Source organism: Mauremys mutica, chromosome 14, assembly GCF_020497125.1.
Source record: "Mauremys mutica isolate MM-2020 ecotype Southern chromosome 14, ASM2049712v1, whole genome shotgun sequence".
Lineage (NCBI taxonomy): Eukaryota > Metazoa > Chordata > Testudines > Geoemydidae > Mauremys > Mauremys mutica.
Window position 1 is genome coordinate 19581561 of NC_059085.1, and position 15705 is coordinate 19597265.

Sequence of the window (15705 nt, forward strand, 5' to 3'; positions counted from 1 at the left end):
GATAGTCAGTGAACAATGCTGGTAATAACAATGTGTTTATATTTCTGCAGGGTATTTAATTAGGTTCCTTCTTTTGAAATAACTGAGCATATAGGTCTTAAAACACTGAAAGAGATTCTTTGCCACTTTCCTTTAGCAAGACCAAAGACCCTTGAGAACCATAAAATAATATGGCTACACATAAACAGGCAGATTTAACATTTGAAATTCTCATATAGCTATATATTATCATCATGAGTGAAATCCTGTCTCCATTGAAGTCAAGGATTTCACCCATGATTGTCTGTTCACAATGTAAGCAAATCATACATCTAACTTTAAAAAGAACTGGACTTGTGACAGAAACCAAGATAATCCAAGTTAAAGCTGGCATTGTCTGTAACTTGCAGTGTTGTTTAAAAAAAAAAGTATCACAATGGAAACGGGATTAGGTTTATCCTGCTTGTAAACTATATGAAAAACGCCTCAAGGCAGATAGCCACTTTCATTTTGAAGTAACCACCCACTAAAGCAACAAACCAACTGGATGAGGAAGTCAGATTTAAGCAAGACTTCCTCCTTCCTTTTTGAAAAAATAAAGAACTTGTCTGCTACAAGACAACAGACATGTTTTTCTGTGTTTTGAAAATAAAGATCAAGGCTTGCGTTGCAATCTCATCACCCTTGAAAACTCTTCAGAAGCTCAAAGGTCAGCATTTTGTGTGTTATATTTTGTAATATTAATAAGCATTCAGTTAAATAACTTTGAATGGTATTTTTCAGTATAAATATTACCATGAAACAGCCTTTTTAAAGCAACAGACTGTCTTTGTGAATGGTAGTGCAGATTTCACTTTATTGTGCTTTTAGATTTTAAGGTAAATAGTAGTTTAATGATTAATTTAAATAGTTTAGATTAATTTTTGTATGTTACAATGACAGAATATTCCTTCATATGTATATATGTAGTACTTACTTTTGAACACGATGAACAATGAAGTTTGGGCCTATTTCATCACCATAATGGCACCTTTAGAACCATTGTATTAATGGGTATGTCAATATTTCCATTATACAAGTTTGTTTTCAGAGGTTTATATCTTGAACATAAATATCACTCCAATGTATCTCATCATATAAACTTGCAACTCAGGAGGAAAATCTAGTTTAAATTTGGTCAGCCATTTTTAGTTTACAGGTGTTTAAGGTAAATTTTATAATTTAATCTGCTTTTTTGATATTCTTATTGTCACATTCCCAATTTTAAAAAGTAAGGTTTTTGAAGTATATAGTCTATAAAATGAACTTGTTTCTCTGGGATTTCAATGTAATACATCAAATTGGTTGACTAACTGAACATTAAATAACTGGCTACAATGAGCAGTGGTTGACAAAGACTGAAAGAGCAGTGAAAACATTCATAAAAACATAAGAATGGCCATACTGATCAGACCATTGATCCACCTAGCCCAATATTCTGTCTTCCAACAGTGGCCAATGCCAGGTGCTTCAGAGGAAATGAACAGAATAGGCAGTTATCAAGTGATGCGTCCCCTGTCATCCAGTCCCAGCTTTTAGCAATCAAAGGCTAGGGACACTCAGAGCGTGAGGTTGCATCCCTGCCCATCTTGGGTAATAGCCATTGATGGATCTATCCTTCATGAATTTAGTTATTTTTTGAACCCTGTTATAGTTTTGGCCTTCACAACATCCCCTGGCAAGGAGTTCCACAGGTTGATTGTGCATTGTATGAAGAAGAACTTGCTTTTGTTTGTTTTAAACCTGCTGTCTATTGATTTAATTGGGTGAGTCCTGGTTCTTGTGTTATGTGAAGGGGTAAATAACTTTTCTATATTCACTTTCTCCACACCATTCATGACTTTATAGTCCTCTATCATATCCCCTCTTAGTCGTCTCTTTTCCAAGCTGAAAAGTCACAGACTTTTTAATCTCTCCTCATAGGGAAGCTGCTCCACACCCTTAATCATTTTTGTTGCCCTTCTCTGTACCTTTTCCAATTCTAATATATCTTTTTTGAGATGGGATGTTGAGAACTTCACGCAGCGTTCAAGGTGTGGACATACCATGGATTTATGTAGTGGCATTATGATATTTCTGTCTTTCCTTTCCTACTGGTTTCTAACATTCAGTTAGCTTTTTTGATTGCCGCTGCACACTGAGCAGATGTTTTCAGTGTACTATCCACAATGACTCCAAGATCTCTTTCTTGAGTGGTAACAGCTAATTTAGACTCCATCATTTTGTATGTATAGTTGGGATTATGTTTTCCAATGTGCGTTACTTTGCATTTATCAACATTGAATTTCATCTGCCATTTTGTTGCCCAGTCACCCACTTTTGTGAGATCTCTTTGTAACTTTCTCAGTTTGCTTTGGACTTGACTATATTGAGTAATTTTGTGTCATCTGCAGATTGTCACCTCACTGCTTATCCCTTTTTTCAAATCATTTATGAATATCTTGAACAGCACTGGTCCTCATACAGAACCCTGGGGGACACCACTATTTACCTCTCTCCATTCTGAAAACTGGCCATTTATTCCTACCCTTTGTTTTCTGTGTTTTAACCAGTTACTGATCCATGAGAGTACCTTCCCTCTTATCTGTTTACTTTGGTTAACAGCCTTTGGTGAGGGACCTCATCAAAGGTTTTCTGAAAATCCAAGCATAGTATATCCCCCAATCATCCTTGTCCATGTTTGTTGACCCCCTCAAAGAATTCTAATAGATTGGTGAGGCATGATTTTCCTTGACAAAAGCTGTGTTGACTGTTCCCCAACAAATCATGTTCATCTATGTGTCTGATAATTCTGTTCTTTACTATACTTTCAAACAGTTTGCCCAGTACTGAAGTCAGGCTTACCAACCTGTAATTGCCAGGATCCCCTCTAGAGACTTTTTAAAAAGTTGGTGTCAGATTAGCTATCCTCCAGTCATCTGGTACAGAAGCTGATTTAAATGATAGGTTACATACTACAGTTAGTAGTTCTGCAATTTCATATTTTAACTTTAGAACTCTTGGGTGAATACCACCTGGTGCTGGTGACTTACTACTGTTTAATGTATATGGTTTATTCCAAAGTCTCCTCTGTTAACATCTCAATCTGGGACAGTTCCTCAGATTTATCACTTAAAAAGAATGGCTTCATTGTGGGAATATCCCTTACGCCCTCTGCTGTGAAGACCAATGCAAAGAATTAATTTAGCTTCTCCACAATGGCCTTATCTTCCTTGGGTGCTCCTTTAGCACTTCAATCATCCAGTGCCCCACTGGTTGTTTAACAGGCTTCCTGCTTCTGATGTACTTAAAAAACATTTGCTGTTAGTTTTTGAGTCTTTGGCTAGTTGCTCTTCAAATTCTTTTTGACCTGTCTAATTATACTTTTACACTTGACTTGCCAGAGTTTATGCTCCTTTCTTTTTTTCTCAGTAGGATTTTACTTACAGCTTTTAAAAGATGCCTTTTTGCCTCTAACCACTTCTTTTATACTTTGTTATTTAGCGCTGCTGGCACTTTTTTGGCCCTCTTACTATGTTTTTTAAATTGGGGTATACATTTAATTTGAGCCTCTATTATGGTGTTTTTTTAAAAGTTTCCCTGCAGCTTGCAGGTATTTCACTTTTGTGACTGCACCTCTCACTGCATCAGGGGCTTGATCCAAAACCTTTTGAAGCCAATGGACTTTGAATCAGGCAGGGCCGCCCAGAGGATTCAGGGGGCCTGGGGCAAAGCGGGGGAGCTGCGGCTCTTGTACTCATCTGGTGGCGGACCGGGTCTTCGGTGGCATTTTGGCGGCGGGGGGCCCTTCAGTCGATCCGTGTCTTCAGCAGCACTGAAGGGTCCCCCGCCGCCGAAATGCTACTGAAGACCCGGACCGCCACCGGGCCAGGGCTCACGGGGCCCCTGTGGGGCCCGGGGCCTGGGGCAAATTGCCCCACTTGCCCCCCCCCTCTGGGCAGCCCTGGAATCAGGTCCCTGCCAAGGAGAAAGGGAGAGTTTTGTGGAATGCTGCTTCCCCAAGCCAGGGAGCAGAGGCAGCTCTCCCTCAGCACTTTCAGTAGAGCTGGGGAAGCTGCATTCTCCTCAATGCTGCTCCACCTTACTGTCAGGGAGGGATTAACGTAAGTGCTTTTGCAACCTTGTAAATGTCTACTGATACAATAGACTGCAAGAGAGGCCATGAAGGAATTCCCCCACCTCTAAGTACAGCACTGCGTGACTGTACCCAAAGATCCTTAAATTATGCAGAAATGAGAACCAAGCAGTCTTGACTAGCTCCCACTTCCTAAACATACTGCAGCAGTTCACTCTCAATAACATCTGTCACTAATCTTTTGTTTTACTGCAGGAATGGCAGCTGTGACTTTTTAAAGTAACCTATATTATTTGTCTTCCCTTCCTTTTTTAGCCAAACGGTGAGCAAAAAAGTTCATCTCACATAACTGATTAAACACAAATCACTGACAAAGTTGTTACACATTTTTAAAACCCTTTAATCACAATGATATTATAAATAGTTATTTATATTATAGTAGTGCCTATAGGTCCCTATTAGGGAGCTGTATTTGCCATATAGACCCTATTATAATAAGCTCTATACAAATGTATAGTTTAAAACACACACACACACACGCACACAAAAAAAGCCAAACCCCACCCCAGAGAGTTTACAAATCTAGCTTGTGACAAGACACAGCAAGTAGCTGAAACAGACAAGCAAGGGGGACAGGAGGAACATGCTGTTACATAATATATAGAAAACTTAGTAATTCACCTGCCTAGCCATTGATAGATTCGGGGGTTCATCTGCAATGCAGCAGTAGGTGTAACTTCCAGTGTGGGTGGACATTCACATAGACAGACTGAGCTAGCATGCTAAAAAACAGCTGTGTTGCTGCGGTGGCAAAGGCAGCAGCTTGGGCTAGCTGCCCAGATACCTAGGCTCTCAGATGTGATTGAATGTACTCGGGCAGCCACAGTGAGATGGTTAAATCTTGGGGGGTAAACTCTCCAGCAGTCTGGCTGTTTCCCTTAAGGGCTTCCAGAATTTGTTCCCCTCAACAACTGATCTGTGGCCAAGTCCAGAAAACTTTGAGGCACAATACAAGAGGTGAAATCCTGGCCCCAGTGAAAGCAACAGCAAACATCCCATTGACATCAGTGGATTCAAGATTTCACCTTAAATACACAAATTAGTTGGCATAAGTTCTTGCTGACAAAATGCCCATATAGGTCCCAGCACTCTTACTGGCAGCGGCAGCATTCCTTTATTGCTATCCCTTGTGGATATTTGTATACGTCTGTTTCTTTAACTTTGTGTCTAAGCACATAGGTGTTGAGGAATTAGCAGCTCTGTAAACTTCAGCCCACTGACATCAATGGGAATCTTTTCATTTATTTCAGTGGGAGTCAGATCAAGGTTCAAGCCCTAACTCAATAAAATAAACAATTATCTAGAATGGACTGTGGGAGACTTCTAAAGCTCTTAATGTGTCTGATGATGAGAAGTGCACAATTTTGTATTCCTTCTGCGACAGCTTTGCGATGGACAGAGACCAGCACCACACAGCAGAAGGAGATCAGTGGGAGCCTGTAACTGACATAACTACGTGGCCTGCAGCCGCTCAGTCGGATGAAGAACAAAATGAAACCGAAGCTGAAATTTCATTTCAAGTGAACAATGACAACCCAGAAACTGCTGCTTTCTCAGGTTAGGATCCACCATTTATTCTACTTTTTTTCATGGAGCTATCAGTGCTACATGTCTCATGAGTTACAAACAGTGCACTTGATTCACTCCTGCATTACTCCAGTTTTACATTGGCATAATTCTACTGAACTTGGAGCTACACAGGAGTAATGCAATGGCAAATCAGTCAGTCTCTCTCTCTCTCTCTCACACACACACACACACACACGCACAAGCACAAGTTTTTCTTTTCAAAAGTCTTCTTCAAAAACTTACTCCGTTTTAAACTGCACAGGAGTGATCAAAGTTAGTTACCATGGTGACTCTTAAGTGGCTTATATGAAATAAATTGGTGCTCTCCGTTTAGTTCTCACATACACCACAAAAATCTGCCAGCCCATTGCACAGAGACCAAGGAGAGAACAGGAATGAAAAGTGAATGACCACTTCTACTCCAGTGGTAGTTTCTTCAGGCCAGGGTGAAGGCACGCTGTGGTATGGTGTGTGGGGAGGTTTGCACTGAACTTGTACAATGACTAAGAACTCCAATGCTGTTAACTGTGCAAATACATGTGTTGGTAATTTTTTAAAGGAATGGATTTTATTTAAAAGAAAACTGTCAATTCATGTTTCTTTCTGTAATGCTATCATGAACAGCACACCTTTCTTAAAACCATATACATTTAGGAAAGACTGGGTCAAACCCTGAGGAAGAGAAACTCATTTTAATGGTATTTAAATGATTTCAGTGATGCAAAGTCCCGATATGCCATATGAAACAGCAGTTGTAGTGATGTGCCACATTATCCACATTGCTGTGCCATAGTTCGCCTGAACAAAATTATCAGGGCTGGATTCCAAAGACAGAGAAGTATCCTTCATTGCTAAAATCTAGTCCCAATTTCCCTGTAAGTTAACTTCCTAGCCTCTTATACCCCATTTTTACATTTACAACAAATGATATTCTGGCTTTGGTTATGACCTGTGGTCTAGATTGTAGCCTGGCCCATGTGTACACAAAAAGGAGTTGGGGCAGTAACTCCCTTTTTGCTCCTGCACTGGCTACCTGGAGCCAATAGAAAGTGCAGAGTATGGATGGAGTCTTGGCTTCACCCCATCCTAGTCATCAACCCAGAGCACATGAGCAGGTGCAGGGGGTTTCAGAATTTGCTGCAGATATGAGCCATCCATATACTACCCCTTCCCTTTCTCCCCCACCCTCCACTGCCCCAGCATAAGGAAACAGGAGGACAGTGTGATTCAGAGGCACGTGAGAGTCATGACCTCCCTGTGGCTACTCCTGGGAGAGTGCATCCTGTTCACCTATAGTGAACTCACAACCTAGCTCTACAATATGCTTGTAGGATATTTTTTTCACCATGTTTTTTTCAGGCAAAGTAGTTGTCAACAGGATTTTACTAACAAGCTTTACTAACAAGCCTTCATATTTTACAATGGACTAGATGAGTTTAATTTTGTGTAATCAGTTTATTTTCTTTCAAATTTCAGAGCAACGGTGTTCACAATTAGATGACCTAAAGCTGTTCCTATTAGCTGTGAACTATCTTATTTTATCAGTCTTAAAGGTAGTGATGTACACATTATTCATGCAATATAGTATCAGAAATTCAGTTCTCCACTTTCCTGGTAAATGTACATGGATTTTCTTCCCAGATGCACTGGCTACAACATGAGATATTAAATATATTGTTTTAGGTACCAGTAACTCCCCAAGTCCCAGCTCGTCAATGACAACTAAGCAGCTTCAGGACTACTGGAGGAATGAGAAACGCCATTGTAGACAAGTCAAACTCCTTTTTGAAATCCCATCAACCAGAATTGTAGAACAATACTTATCTAAATATGTGGTAAGCTAACAAATGAATATGTAACATAATTTAATTCACTCTGCAGATGTCTGCACAGCATCGGTTGTCACTCAGGACCAGATTTTGCAACTAGAGTGACCAGGTGTCCGGCTTTCGACCGAACGCCCGGTCAAAAAGGGATCCTGGCGGCTCCGATCAGCACCGCCAACTGGGCCGTTAAAAATCCAGTTGGCAGTGCTGCGCCACTAAGGCAGGCTAGTCCCTACCTGTCCTGGCACTGCGCTGCGGGGGGGGGGGTGGAGCATGGGGCTCTGCGTGCTGCCCCCACCCTGAGCACTTGCTCCGCACTCCTATTGGCCAGTTCCCTGCGGGTGAGAGCACCGCATGGAGCTTCCTGACAGGCAGGCAGCCTGCCTTAGCCCCCACACTGCGCCGCTGCCCAGGAGCCACCCGAGGTAAGCCCACACCCCAATCCCGAGCCCCAACCCCTGCCCCAGCCCTGAGCCCCCCCCAAACCCAGAGCACCCTCCTGCACCCAAAACCTTTCATCCCTAGTCTCACCCCAGAGCCCACCCCCCTACACACCGCAACACCCTGCCCCAGCCCTGAGCCCCCTCCCACACCCTGAAACCCTCATCCCCGTCCCTACCCCAGAGCCCTCACCCCTTCCTGGACCCCAACCCCTGCCTCAACCCACAGCCCCCTCACACACTCCCAATCCATCGGCCCCACCCCCCAGCCTGGAGCCCGCTACGGCACCCCAAACCCCTCGTCTCCAGCCCCACCCCGGAGCCCGCACCCCCTCCCACACCCCAACCCCCTGCCCCAGCCCAGTGAAAATGAGTGAGGGTGGGGGCGAGTGAGCCACCCAGGGAGGGGGAATGTCGTGAGTGGGGGTGGGGACACAGGGAAGGGGGAGGGGGAGCCTCGAGGAAGGGGCCGGGCTACAGTGTTTGATTTGTGCGACTAGAAAGTTGGCAACCCTGTTTGCAACCCTTGTTCCCATTGGGTAGAACCTACTCTTAGAGTAAAGTAATACTTAAAGCAAGCATGGCTGGCAGAATCTTGCCCCAAAAAAGCCCTTTAACAAGCAGTTCATAATAAAGGCTGCGCCAAGGGGGAAAAAAACACAGTAACGGGGCTAATTATGTAGGCCCTGTGTTCATTATTGTTATTTGTATGATTGTAGCACGCAGCAGCCCTAGTAATGGACCAGGATTCCATTGCGCCAGGCGCTGTACAAACAAAACAAAGAGACAGTTCCTGTCCCCAAAGAGTTTACAATGTAAGACTAAGACAAGACACACAGTAGGAAATTCATACTGCTGCAAGCACATCAAAGCTACACTGGGGTAAGCCCCACACTGTGGCAGTCTAACATACCTATAATTTGAGGTTTGCACCAGTGTAAGTACACATTTCCATATGCAGACAAACCCTAAGGCTTCAATCCTACAACTAAACCAACTTTGGACTGTATCCTCTTGCACACACAGTCCTGCAGTAGAGTCATTTAAAAAAAAAAAAAGTATGAGGGCGAGGGACAGGGACAAGAGTAAGTGAAAAGGACATTTCCTGACACTGTGCGATTGTGATTATGCATTTCCACTGTTGTGACATCTCAGATCTATTTATCAACATTAAGGGGGAAAACTCCCCTATTGATCATATCTAAAAAACCCATGTTTTTATTAATCACATTTTTCCAATTAGTGTAAAAAATTTGCTCTTTCATCTAACATTTGAATGTCAAGAGGGGAAAACCAATACAATGGGCCAGAAATTCTTACTCATTGTGCTGAGCTCTCAGGAGACCTGGATTCTATTCCCAACTCTGCCACAGACCTGCTGGATGATTGTGGGCGAGTTACTCCGTGCCTCAGTTTCCCCAGCAGTGAAACTGGAATGATGCTATTTACCTCCTCTGTAAAGTGAGGTAAATAGATGAAAAGTGCTGAGAACTATGTACTGTATTATTATTACTCACACTGGTGTATTGATCCCAGTGGGACTCCTCTTGGAATAAGGTGCTATTTAGCATGTGAGTAAAGGTTTCAGAGTCTGGCCTAGTATGATCTTATATTTTCAAAGGAGATTCACATGCTATACATGTTCTAGTTAGGTTCTGTTACCCTTCCTTGCACAGGTTGAACAATATCTGACTTCCTGAATAGTCCCACTGATTTCAATAAAAGTGCTCAAGGAATAAAGGTACCACGTAGTGCGTGTGAGGGTGGTAGAACTTAGCTCCAAGATCAATAACAACTTAAAGCTATTTCACCTTAAAAAAATTGCTGAGCAAATTTGAATAATGTCTTTAGTAGAGGAAATCACCTCTTTTGCTCATGGACATTCCACAAACCAGGGAAAAGGTTGGGGGAGGGGGATGAAGGGATAAGGGATAAATTCATCTAACAGATTGTTTGTTGTGAATTATTCACTCAGCTGCCCTTGGTAGTCAGATTTCTTAAATCATAGTTTTACCTTCTATGCAATTTTCTTGCTCTCTTGCAATGTTGTTAGGAATCTGCATAACCAGTAGGTACTTTATTATCATCAGGGAGCAGGGCAGAGTATCGGAAAATGTCACAGTGTTAATGAATGAAGAGAGATCAGAGCAGTGGCACCTCAGCTTTAGGAAGCTACTGAGAAGCTTGCTAAAATGATGATTTATCAGGCTTAAAATCAAAGGATGGAGAATGTCTTTTATAACAGAATGAGGGAATTTCTTATGGTAGTATTGGTTTGTAACATTTAATGCCCATTTCCACAAAGGAGCAGTTTGACTTAAGCAAACTGTGGGCCTAAATCCATTTAATTCACTGGGAACAGGATGAGATTGTAAGTGAGTAACATCTTGACCCAATCCAAAACCCATTCAGGTCCACGGGCTGTCTCCTCAGCTGGTGTAATTGACATAGCCCAACTGACTTCAATGGAAGTACATTGATTTATACAGGGCGAGGATCTAGCCTAATTGGAAACTTCTTCAACTTTAATGGGTTGTGGATTAAGCCCTGGGTGGAAATCTATTTGAAGAATATGTAGCATCAAAAATCTGTTTTGCAGCTCTAACAGTTTTTTTTTTCTTTCTTCTTTTTTTTTTTTAATGTCACGTTTACTAAATTCATTTTGGTATCAAAGTCAGTCCAAAATTCAGAGAAATTTATTCTTGAGTATCGTTAAATTGTGAATTATTGTATTAAAAGTGTTTCTGCTATAGGTTGCAGAAGGATCTTGGATGGCAAACAGATTGTTTTAGAAATGTGGCATTCACTTTTTCAGTATTTATATAAAGTGGTAGGCTTTGCATAATAGGACAATGATTTAGAAAAAAAAATCTCTCTGAAGTTGCTCCATCTCATTTTTGCATATACTAAATGTCCCCTCCAGCTCTCTCCTCCTCCTTCAGAGCATTAATAATGCCCAGAAATCCCCAGAAATATCTGATAGAAATATTTCTAACAGTTATAACCAATGAAAAATATATTAAATTCAATATTAGTTCTGGGAAATCCATTCAGTTTGCTATGGACGATTGTTTGTAGTAACCATATGTGTTATTAAGGAGTACAGTTACATGAATGAACCATAAATTATTTAAAGCACTCCTTCTAAACGTTTACAAGCAATTTGCTAATTTACCAAATTAAAGACCCCATGTGCTGAGTGCCTTCTTATCAAGCCCCTAAGGTGCCCTATATGCAAGCACTACATGCAAACACTAGGTATTAGTAACAACAGTCTGAAACAGTAGTGGTTAGAAATTACTGACTCAATTGACACCTATCTCAAAGACCTTGTTTATCTTGGGAATATGCTCTATTTCTTGCAACTGATGGCCAGTCACTGATGTAGCAGAACCAGTGCTGCACACAATCATCTAAATGCAGATCAGCACAATTAGATGTAAATTGGTGCAAATTGTTTTTTTGGGGGGAGGCTTTTTCAAGCTGGGACAAACTCCGTTGGTGCAAATTGTGGCTTTCCTTGTTTACATTTACACTTGCCCCGGTGTCAGTCCTATCAGGGCAAAATCCCAATGCAGACAAAACCAAAGTAAAGTTTAAAATATGTTTGTCAACATTTGGCAAGCCTACAGTTTTATGTAACAAGACTGAATATTTCTTGCTACTTTTTTTTCCCCTTCCAGTTGTATAAAATCATCATCATCCAGACAGGCAGTTTTGATGGCAACAAAACTGTAATTGAGCGTCGATATTCAGATTTTGAAAAACTGCACAAAAATCTTTTGAAGGACTTTGATGAAGAAATGGAAGATTTGACCTTTCCCAAAAAGTGCCTAACTGGAAATTTCACAGAGGAAATGATCAATGAGAGAAAATTAGCCTTCAGGGACTATCTGGGATTTCTGTATTCTATGAAATGTGTCCGGAGATCCAAAAAATTTATCGACTTCTTAATAAGACCAGAGATGGAGGAAGCTTATGGCTGTCTGAGGGGAGGCCAATATACCAAAGCTTTGGAAATACTTGTGCAAGTCGTCGCTCTGCAGGAAAAATTAACCAAACACAACCCCATTTTAATAGTCCCTACACTCTGTGCTTTAGTTGTGTGTCACAAAGACCTGGAGAACCCAGCAGGTGCCTATGAATATGGAGAAAAGGCTTTACTTCGCCTACAGATGCATGGTGGGCACAGGTATTATGTTCCATTGCTAGAGACAATGATCACTTTGGCATATGAACTTGGCAAAGACTTTCTATCCTTGCAAGAGAAACTGGAAGAGAGCAAGGCAAAAAGAGACCAAATGAAAGTATTTACCCTAAAAGAACTTGCAGTTCGAGAGTATATACAATGAGTGCAAGAAAAGATCACTGATCATATTTCACTGAATAGCAAAAACATGTGATCATGCTCCCATTGAAGAACATGGACTTCAAAATGTGTTTTTAAAGCAGTTCTGAATGGAGAATGCAGCTTACAAATACAGACAGCAAAAGTTAAGATTCTGATAGTTTTCAATCTAAAAAAGTAGGATAAAATATACAAGTGACACTATCCCATTTCTGTAAGATAATGCTGTACTTACCGCATAGTTACAAGTAACACCTATGCTTACTAAAATGGGAAGTAATTTGTCGGGGGGAAACCTCTTTTTTCAGTTTGTTTATTTTTTACAGTACTTTGTTTATAGCCAGTTTCATGGTTTCATCTGTATAGTCAGTTAAAATGGAACCACTCATATAAATAAAGTTATGCAAGTGTTCACATATTTACAGGATCATGGACTTTGTTACTGAAAAAAACCCTTATGAACAAAGAAGGAAGGAGAAAATGTTTTAAAAAGAAATTTTCAGGACTTATTTAAAGGACACACTATCAGAAATAAGTTTTTTTTTCTATAACTGTGATCGAAGCATTGTCAAAAACTGCTCAGAAATTCCCGGTAATTTTCTGACTTTTAATACCCTGGGGTATGCTCCCATTGAAGTCAATGGATAGTTTACAATTTACTTCAATGGGAGCAGCAGCTACCAGTGGTCATCATTTCACTGGGGATGGGGTTTACTTTTAATTTCCTTTTTAAAGCTGATATGATTTCATGACTTGCATTGAAACCACATTCCTGTTATTGGCAATTTTTAACAGAGCTCTTACTTGAGAGGAAAATTCATGCCCCATGCAACATACACCTAATGAAAAGGAACCACAAAAGAATGCTGTAGAGGTAACATCTGGCTAATACAATGGTAGCCTTTAATTCTGATCTAGCTGCAATACACATGGTTAGGATTTTGTTTAAAGTTATAATGCATTCATTTTAGAGCCTGGTATGACCTCGGGAAATGTCACGACTTAGCACTGACACGACAATGCTGGCATTGAAATGACATTGCTAATTCTTTCAGGAGCCCTACCCACAGGGGAAGATGTTGAGTTCGCCCTGGTCCTGGCATTTCTGTGAAAGCGTCTCAAATGGAAGTGGCACAGTGGTTGGGATAGATGGAAATGTAAAAAGCAGAGCATTCCCCCACCGCTCTACTCCTTTATTTATTTCCCCAGTACAAATGCTATTATTTAAATACGTAAACAATTGGTCTTCATGTTGTGACGAACAGGGTGAACCACCGCGCTGTACTGAACACACTCGGAACTGTTCAGCTGTGTCTCATAGCGCCTATACTGCTGACAGATTCTTTTGGGAGGGACAGGGGCTGTTCTACCTATAGGCAAATTAGGCAGCTGCCTAGGGAGGCAGATTCTGCCTAGGGGGGCAAGGGCACAATGCACTCACGAAAATTTGGCCTGGCCACCCCTCTGTCCTGACCACCAAACTATCAGAAGGCTCCCCATGCACTCCTCGATCCCCAGAAAGTCTGATATGCACCCCCATCTGAGCTGAGAACCTCTGTTCTAGCAAATAGGAGCAGGTGACACACTGTAGTCCTGCCTTAGGTAGCAGATTATCTTGAGCAGACTCTGGGGAGGGACCTGTGCTTTTGGAACCGAAGGAACTGAACTCTATCCTTGCTGTCTCCCTTAACCACATGGTGACCGTTCTGTGAATCATCATGGCATGCATGAAGTTCCTATGTGTTTGTGGATGTTTACAGCATGTTGATCAATATTGGGTGGGAGTGGTGTGGTCTGTTGCACTGAACACAGAATGGGGAATCAAGCAATAAAGAGTTCAAATCCCAGCAGTTCTGAATATTGAGTTCTAGACACTGAGTTTCAAATCCACAAAAGCACTTTGGTGCCTAAATTAAAAATTAAAAAACATAGGCACCGCTGAGATCCCCAAAATCCCATGCTCAGCTGCCACCTAACTTTGGAGGTGCCTACTATTTCACAATAAAAGTCCACCAGGTGCCTATGTTTCTGCCACTGGGCATGCACACAATGCCTCAGTGCCATCTCATGCTCAAGCTCCCGCACCAGCCTCAAGCCATTCCCTTGCTTATGTCTGCTGTGGTAGGTGTTATCAGAGCACATCTAACTCCACACAGAAGGGAGGTGGATTCTCCCCTTACAACCTGTATGGCAGTGATAAGGGAACTCACCCAGCACACTGGAAACACCCACTCAATTCTCTGCTCTACCTGATGGGGAGAAAGGATTTGAAGATGGGTTTCTTCACTCTCAGATGAGTGTCCTAACCACTAGACTACAGAATCACTCTCACTGGCTCTCTGGCCCAATACATAATTAGGTACATAGAATGGAACCGCTTCAACAGGAAAGACCGAGGAAGACCCATATTAGAATATTCCAGAGTCCAGTGGAATTCTACCCCCCTCCCACCTGACCTTCCCCAGAGATAACTTGGGGATGTGCCTGACTAGCATAATGGACCCTTCTGTCTCCAATCCCGCAATTGACTATATGTGGGAGTACATGTTGTATACTAATGAACATTGCAAAAAAAAAATGTCTTGAGGGAGAAAGGAAAGAACAGACCTCAATTAACGGCTATTCTGTCCACACCCCTGTTGTCATGCCATAGCTTCCATCTTCTGAAAGGGCAAAGTTGATCATACAGATAGAAGTCAGGTCTACTTTGCAAACTTTTACCAGCATAACAACGTCAGTCGGGGTGTGATCCCTGGCCAAGATAACTATGCTGGCAGAAGCCCCTGCACTTAGGGGATGAGGGGAGAAGGAGGGAATAAGCTATCCTGGCAAAGGGCATTCACACTAGGAATGCTTTGCTGATACGTGTAGTAGGAGCAAAGTGTTCCTGGTCTAGACCCAGCCCCATCCATCATCAAGTGTCTTACAAAAGAGACACCAGTTCCCCTGCCTTATGGAAAACCTGTGCGCTAATTACTGACTGAATTCAGGGCACAGGCAGAAGAAAGGGCAATCTGTTCCTTGTGTAGTTCTCCCGTTGCAAACTGCTCTACATGAAAGGCATTTTAATGTTGCCTATGTGCTAACTGATTGGCCGGGCCTTTTATCATTCCCTAGAGCAGAAGTCATTCATCTCAAGTGCTATTCAGAGAGAATGTATCAACTGTCTAATTTAAAGCGCTGATTTTATTTTCTGCTTCTTTGACATTTGCAGTCAAGGAGCTTCTCATATGAATCGGCAAAACCAACTGTGCACAAATGGCACAGGGTCAGTCATGAGCCCATAAAAGGTTCAGATCAGTTTATGATCTCACCTCCAGTAGCCACAAACAAACCAACCAAACACTCCCCACAAACTAAAGAAATACA

The 15705-nt window shown here is 41.8% G+C and overlaps 1 protein-coding gene across 1 annotated transcript; it reads left to right on the forward strand.

Annotated features, from left to right (window-relative positions):
* Nucleotides 1-581: 581 nt before the first annotated feature.
* Nucleotides 582-12745, forward strand: SNX20 (sorting nexin 20). Its single transcript, XM_044987547.1, has 4 exons — nt 582-688; nt 5538-5710; nt 7406-7557; nt 11672-12745. Exons 2-4 carry the CDS (start codon nt 5545-5547, stop codon nt 12338-12340), a joined length of 987 nt encoding a protein of 328 aa, XP_044843482.1. The 5' UTR covers nt 582-688; nt 5538-5544; the 3' UTR covers nt 12341-12745.
* The last annotated feature ends 2960 nt before the right edge of the window (nt 12746-15705 follow it).

Bases quoted from the DNA above. Each gene is read 5' to 3' on its own strand.
- SNX20 (XM_044987547.1), top strand. From the start codon at position 5,545: ATGGACAGAGACCAGCACCACACAGCAGAAGGAGATCAGTGGGAGCCT. The intron at 5,711-7,405 runs GTTAGGATCCAC...ATATTGTTTTAG, and splicing joins AGAAACTGCTGCTTTCTCAG to GTACCAGTAACTCCCCAAGT. The intron at 7,558-11,671 runs GTAAGCTAACAA...TTCCCCTTCCAG, and splicing joins AATACTTATCTAAATATGTG to TTGTATAAAATCATCATCAT.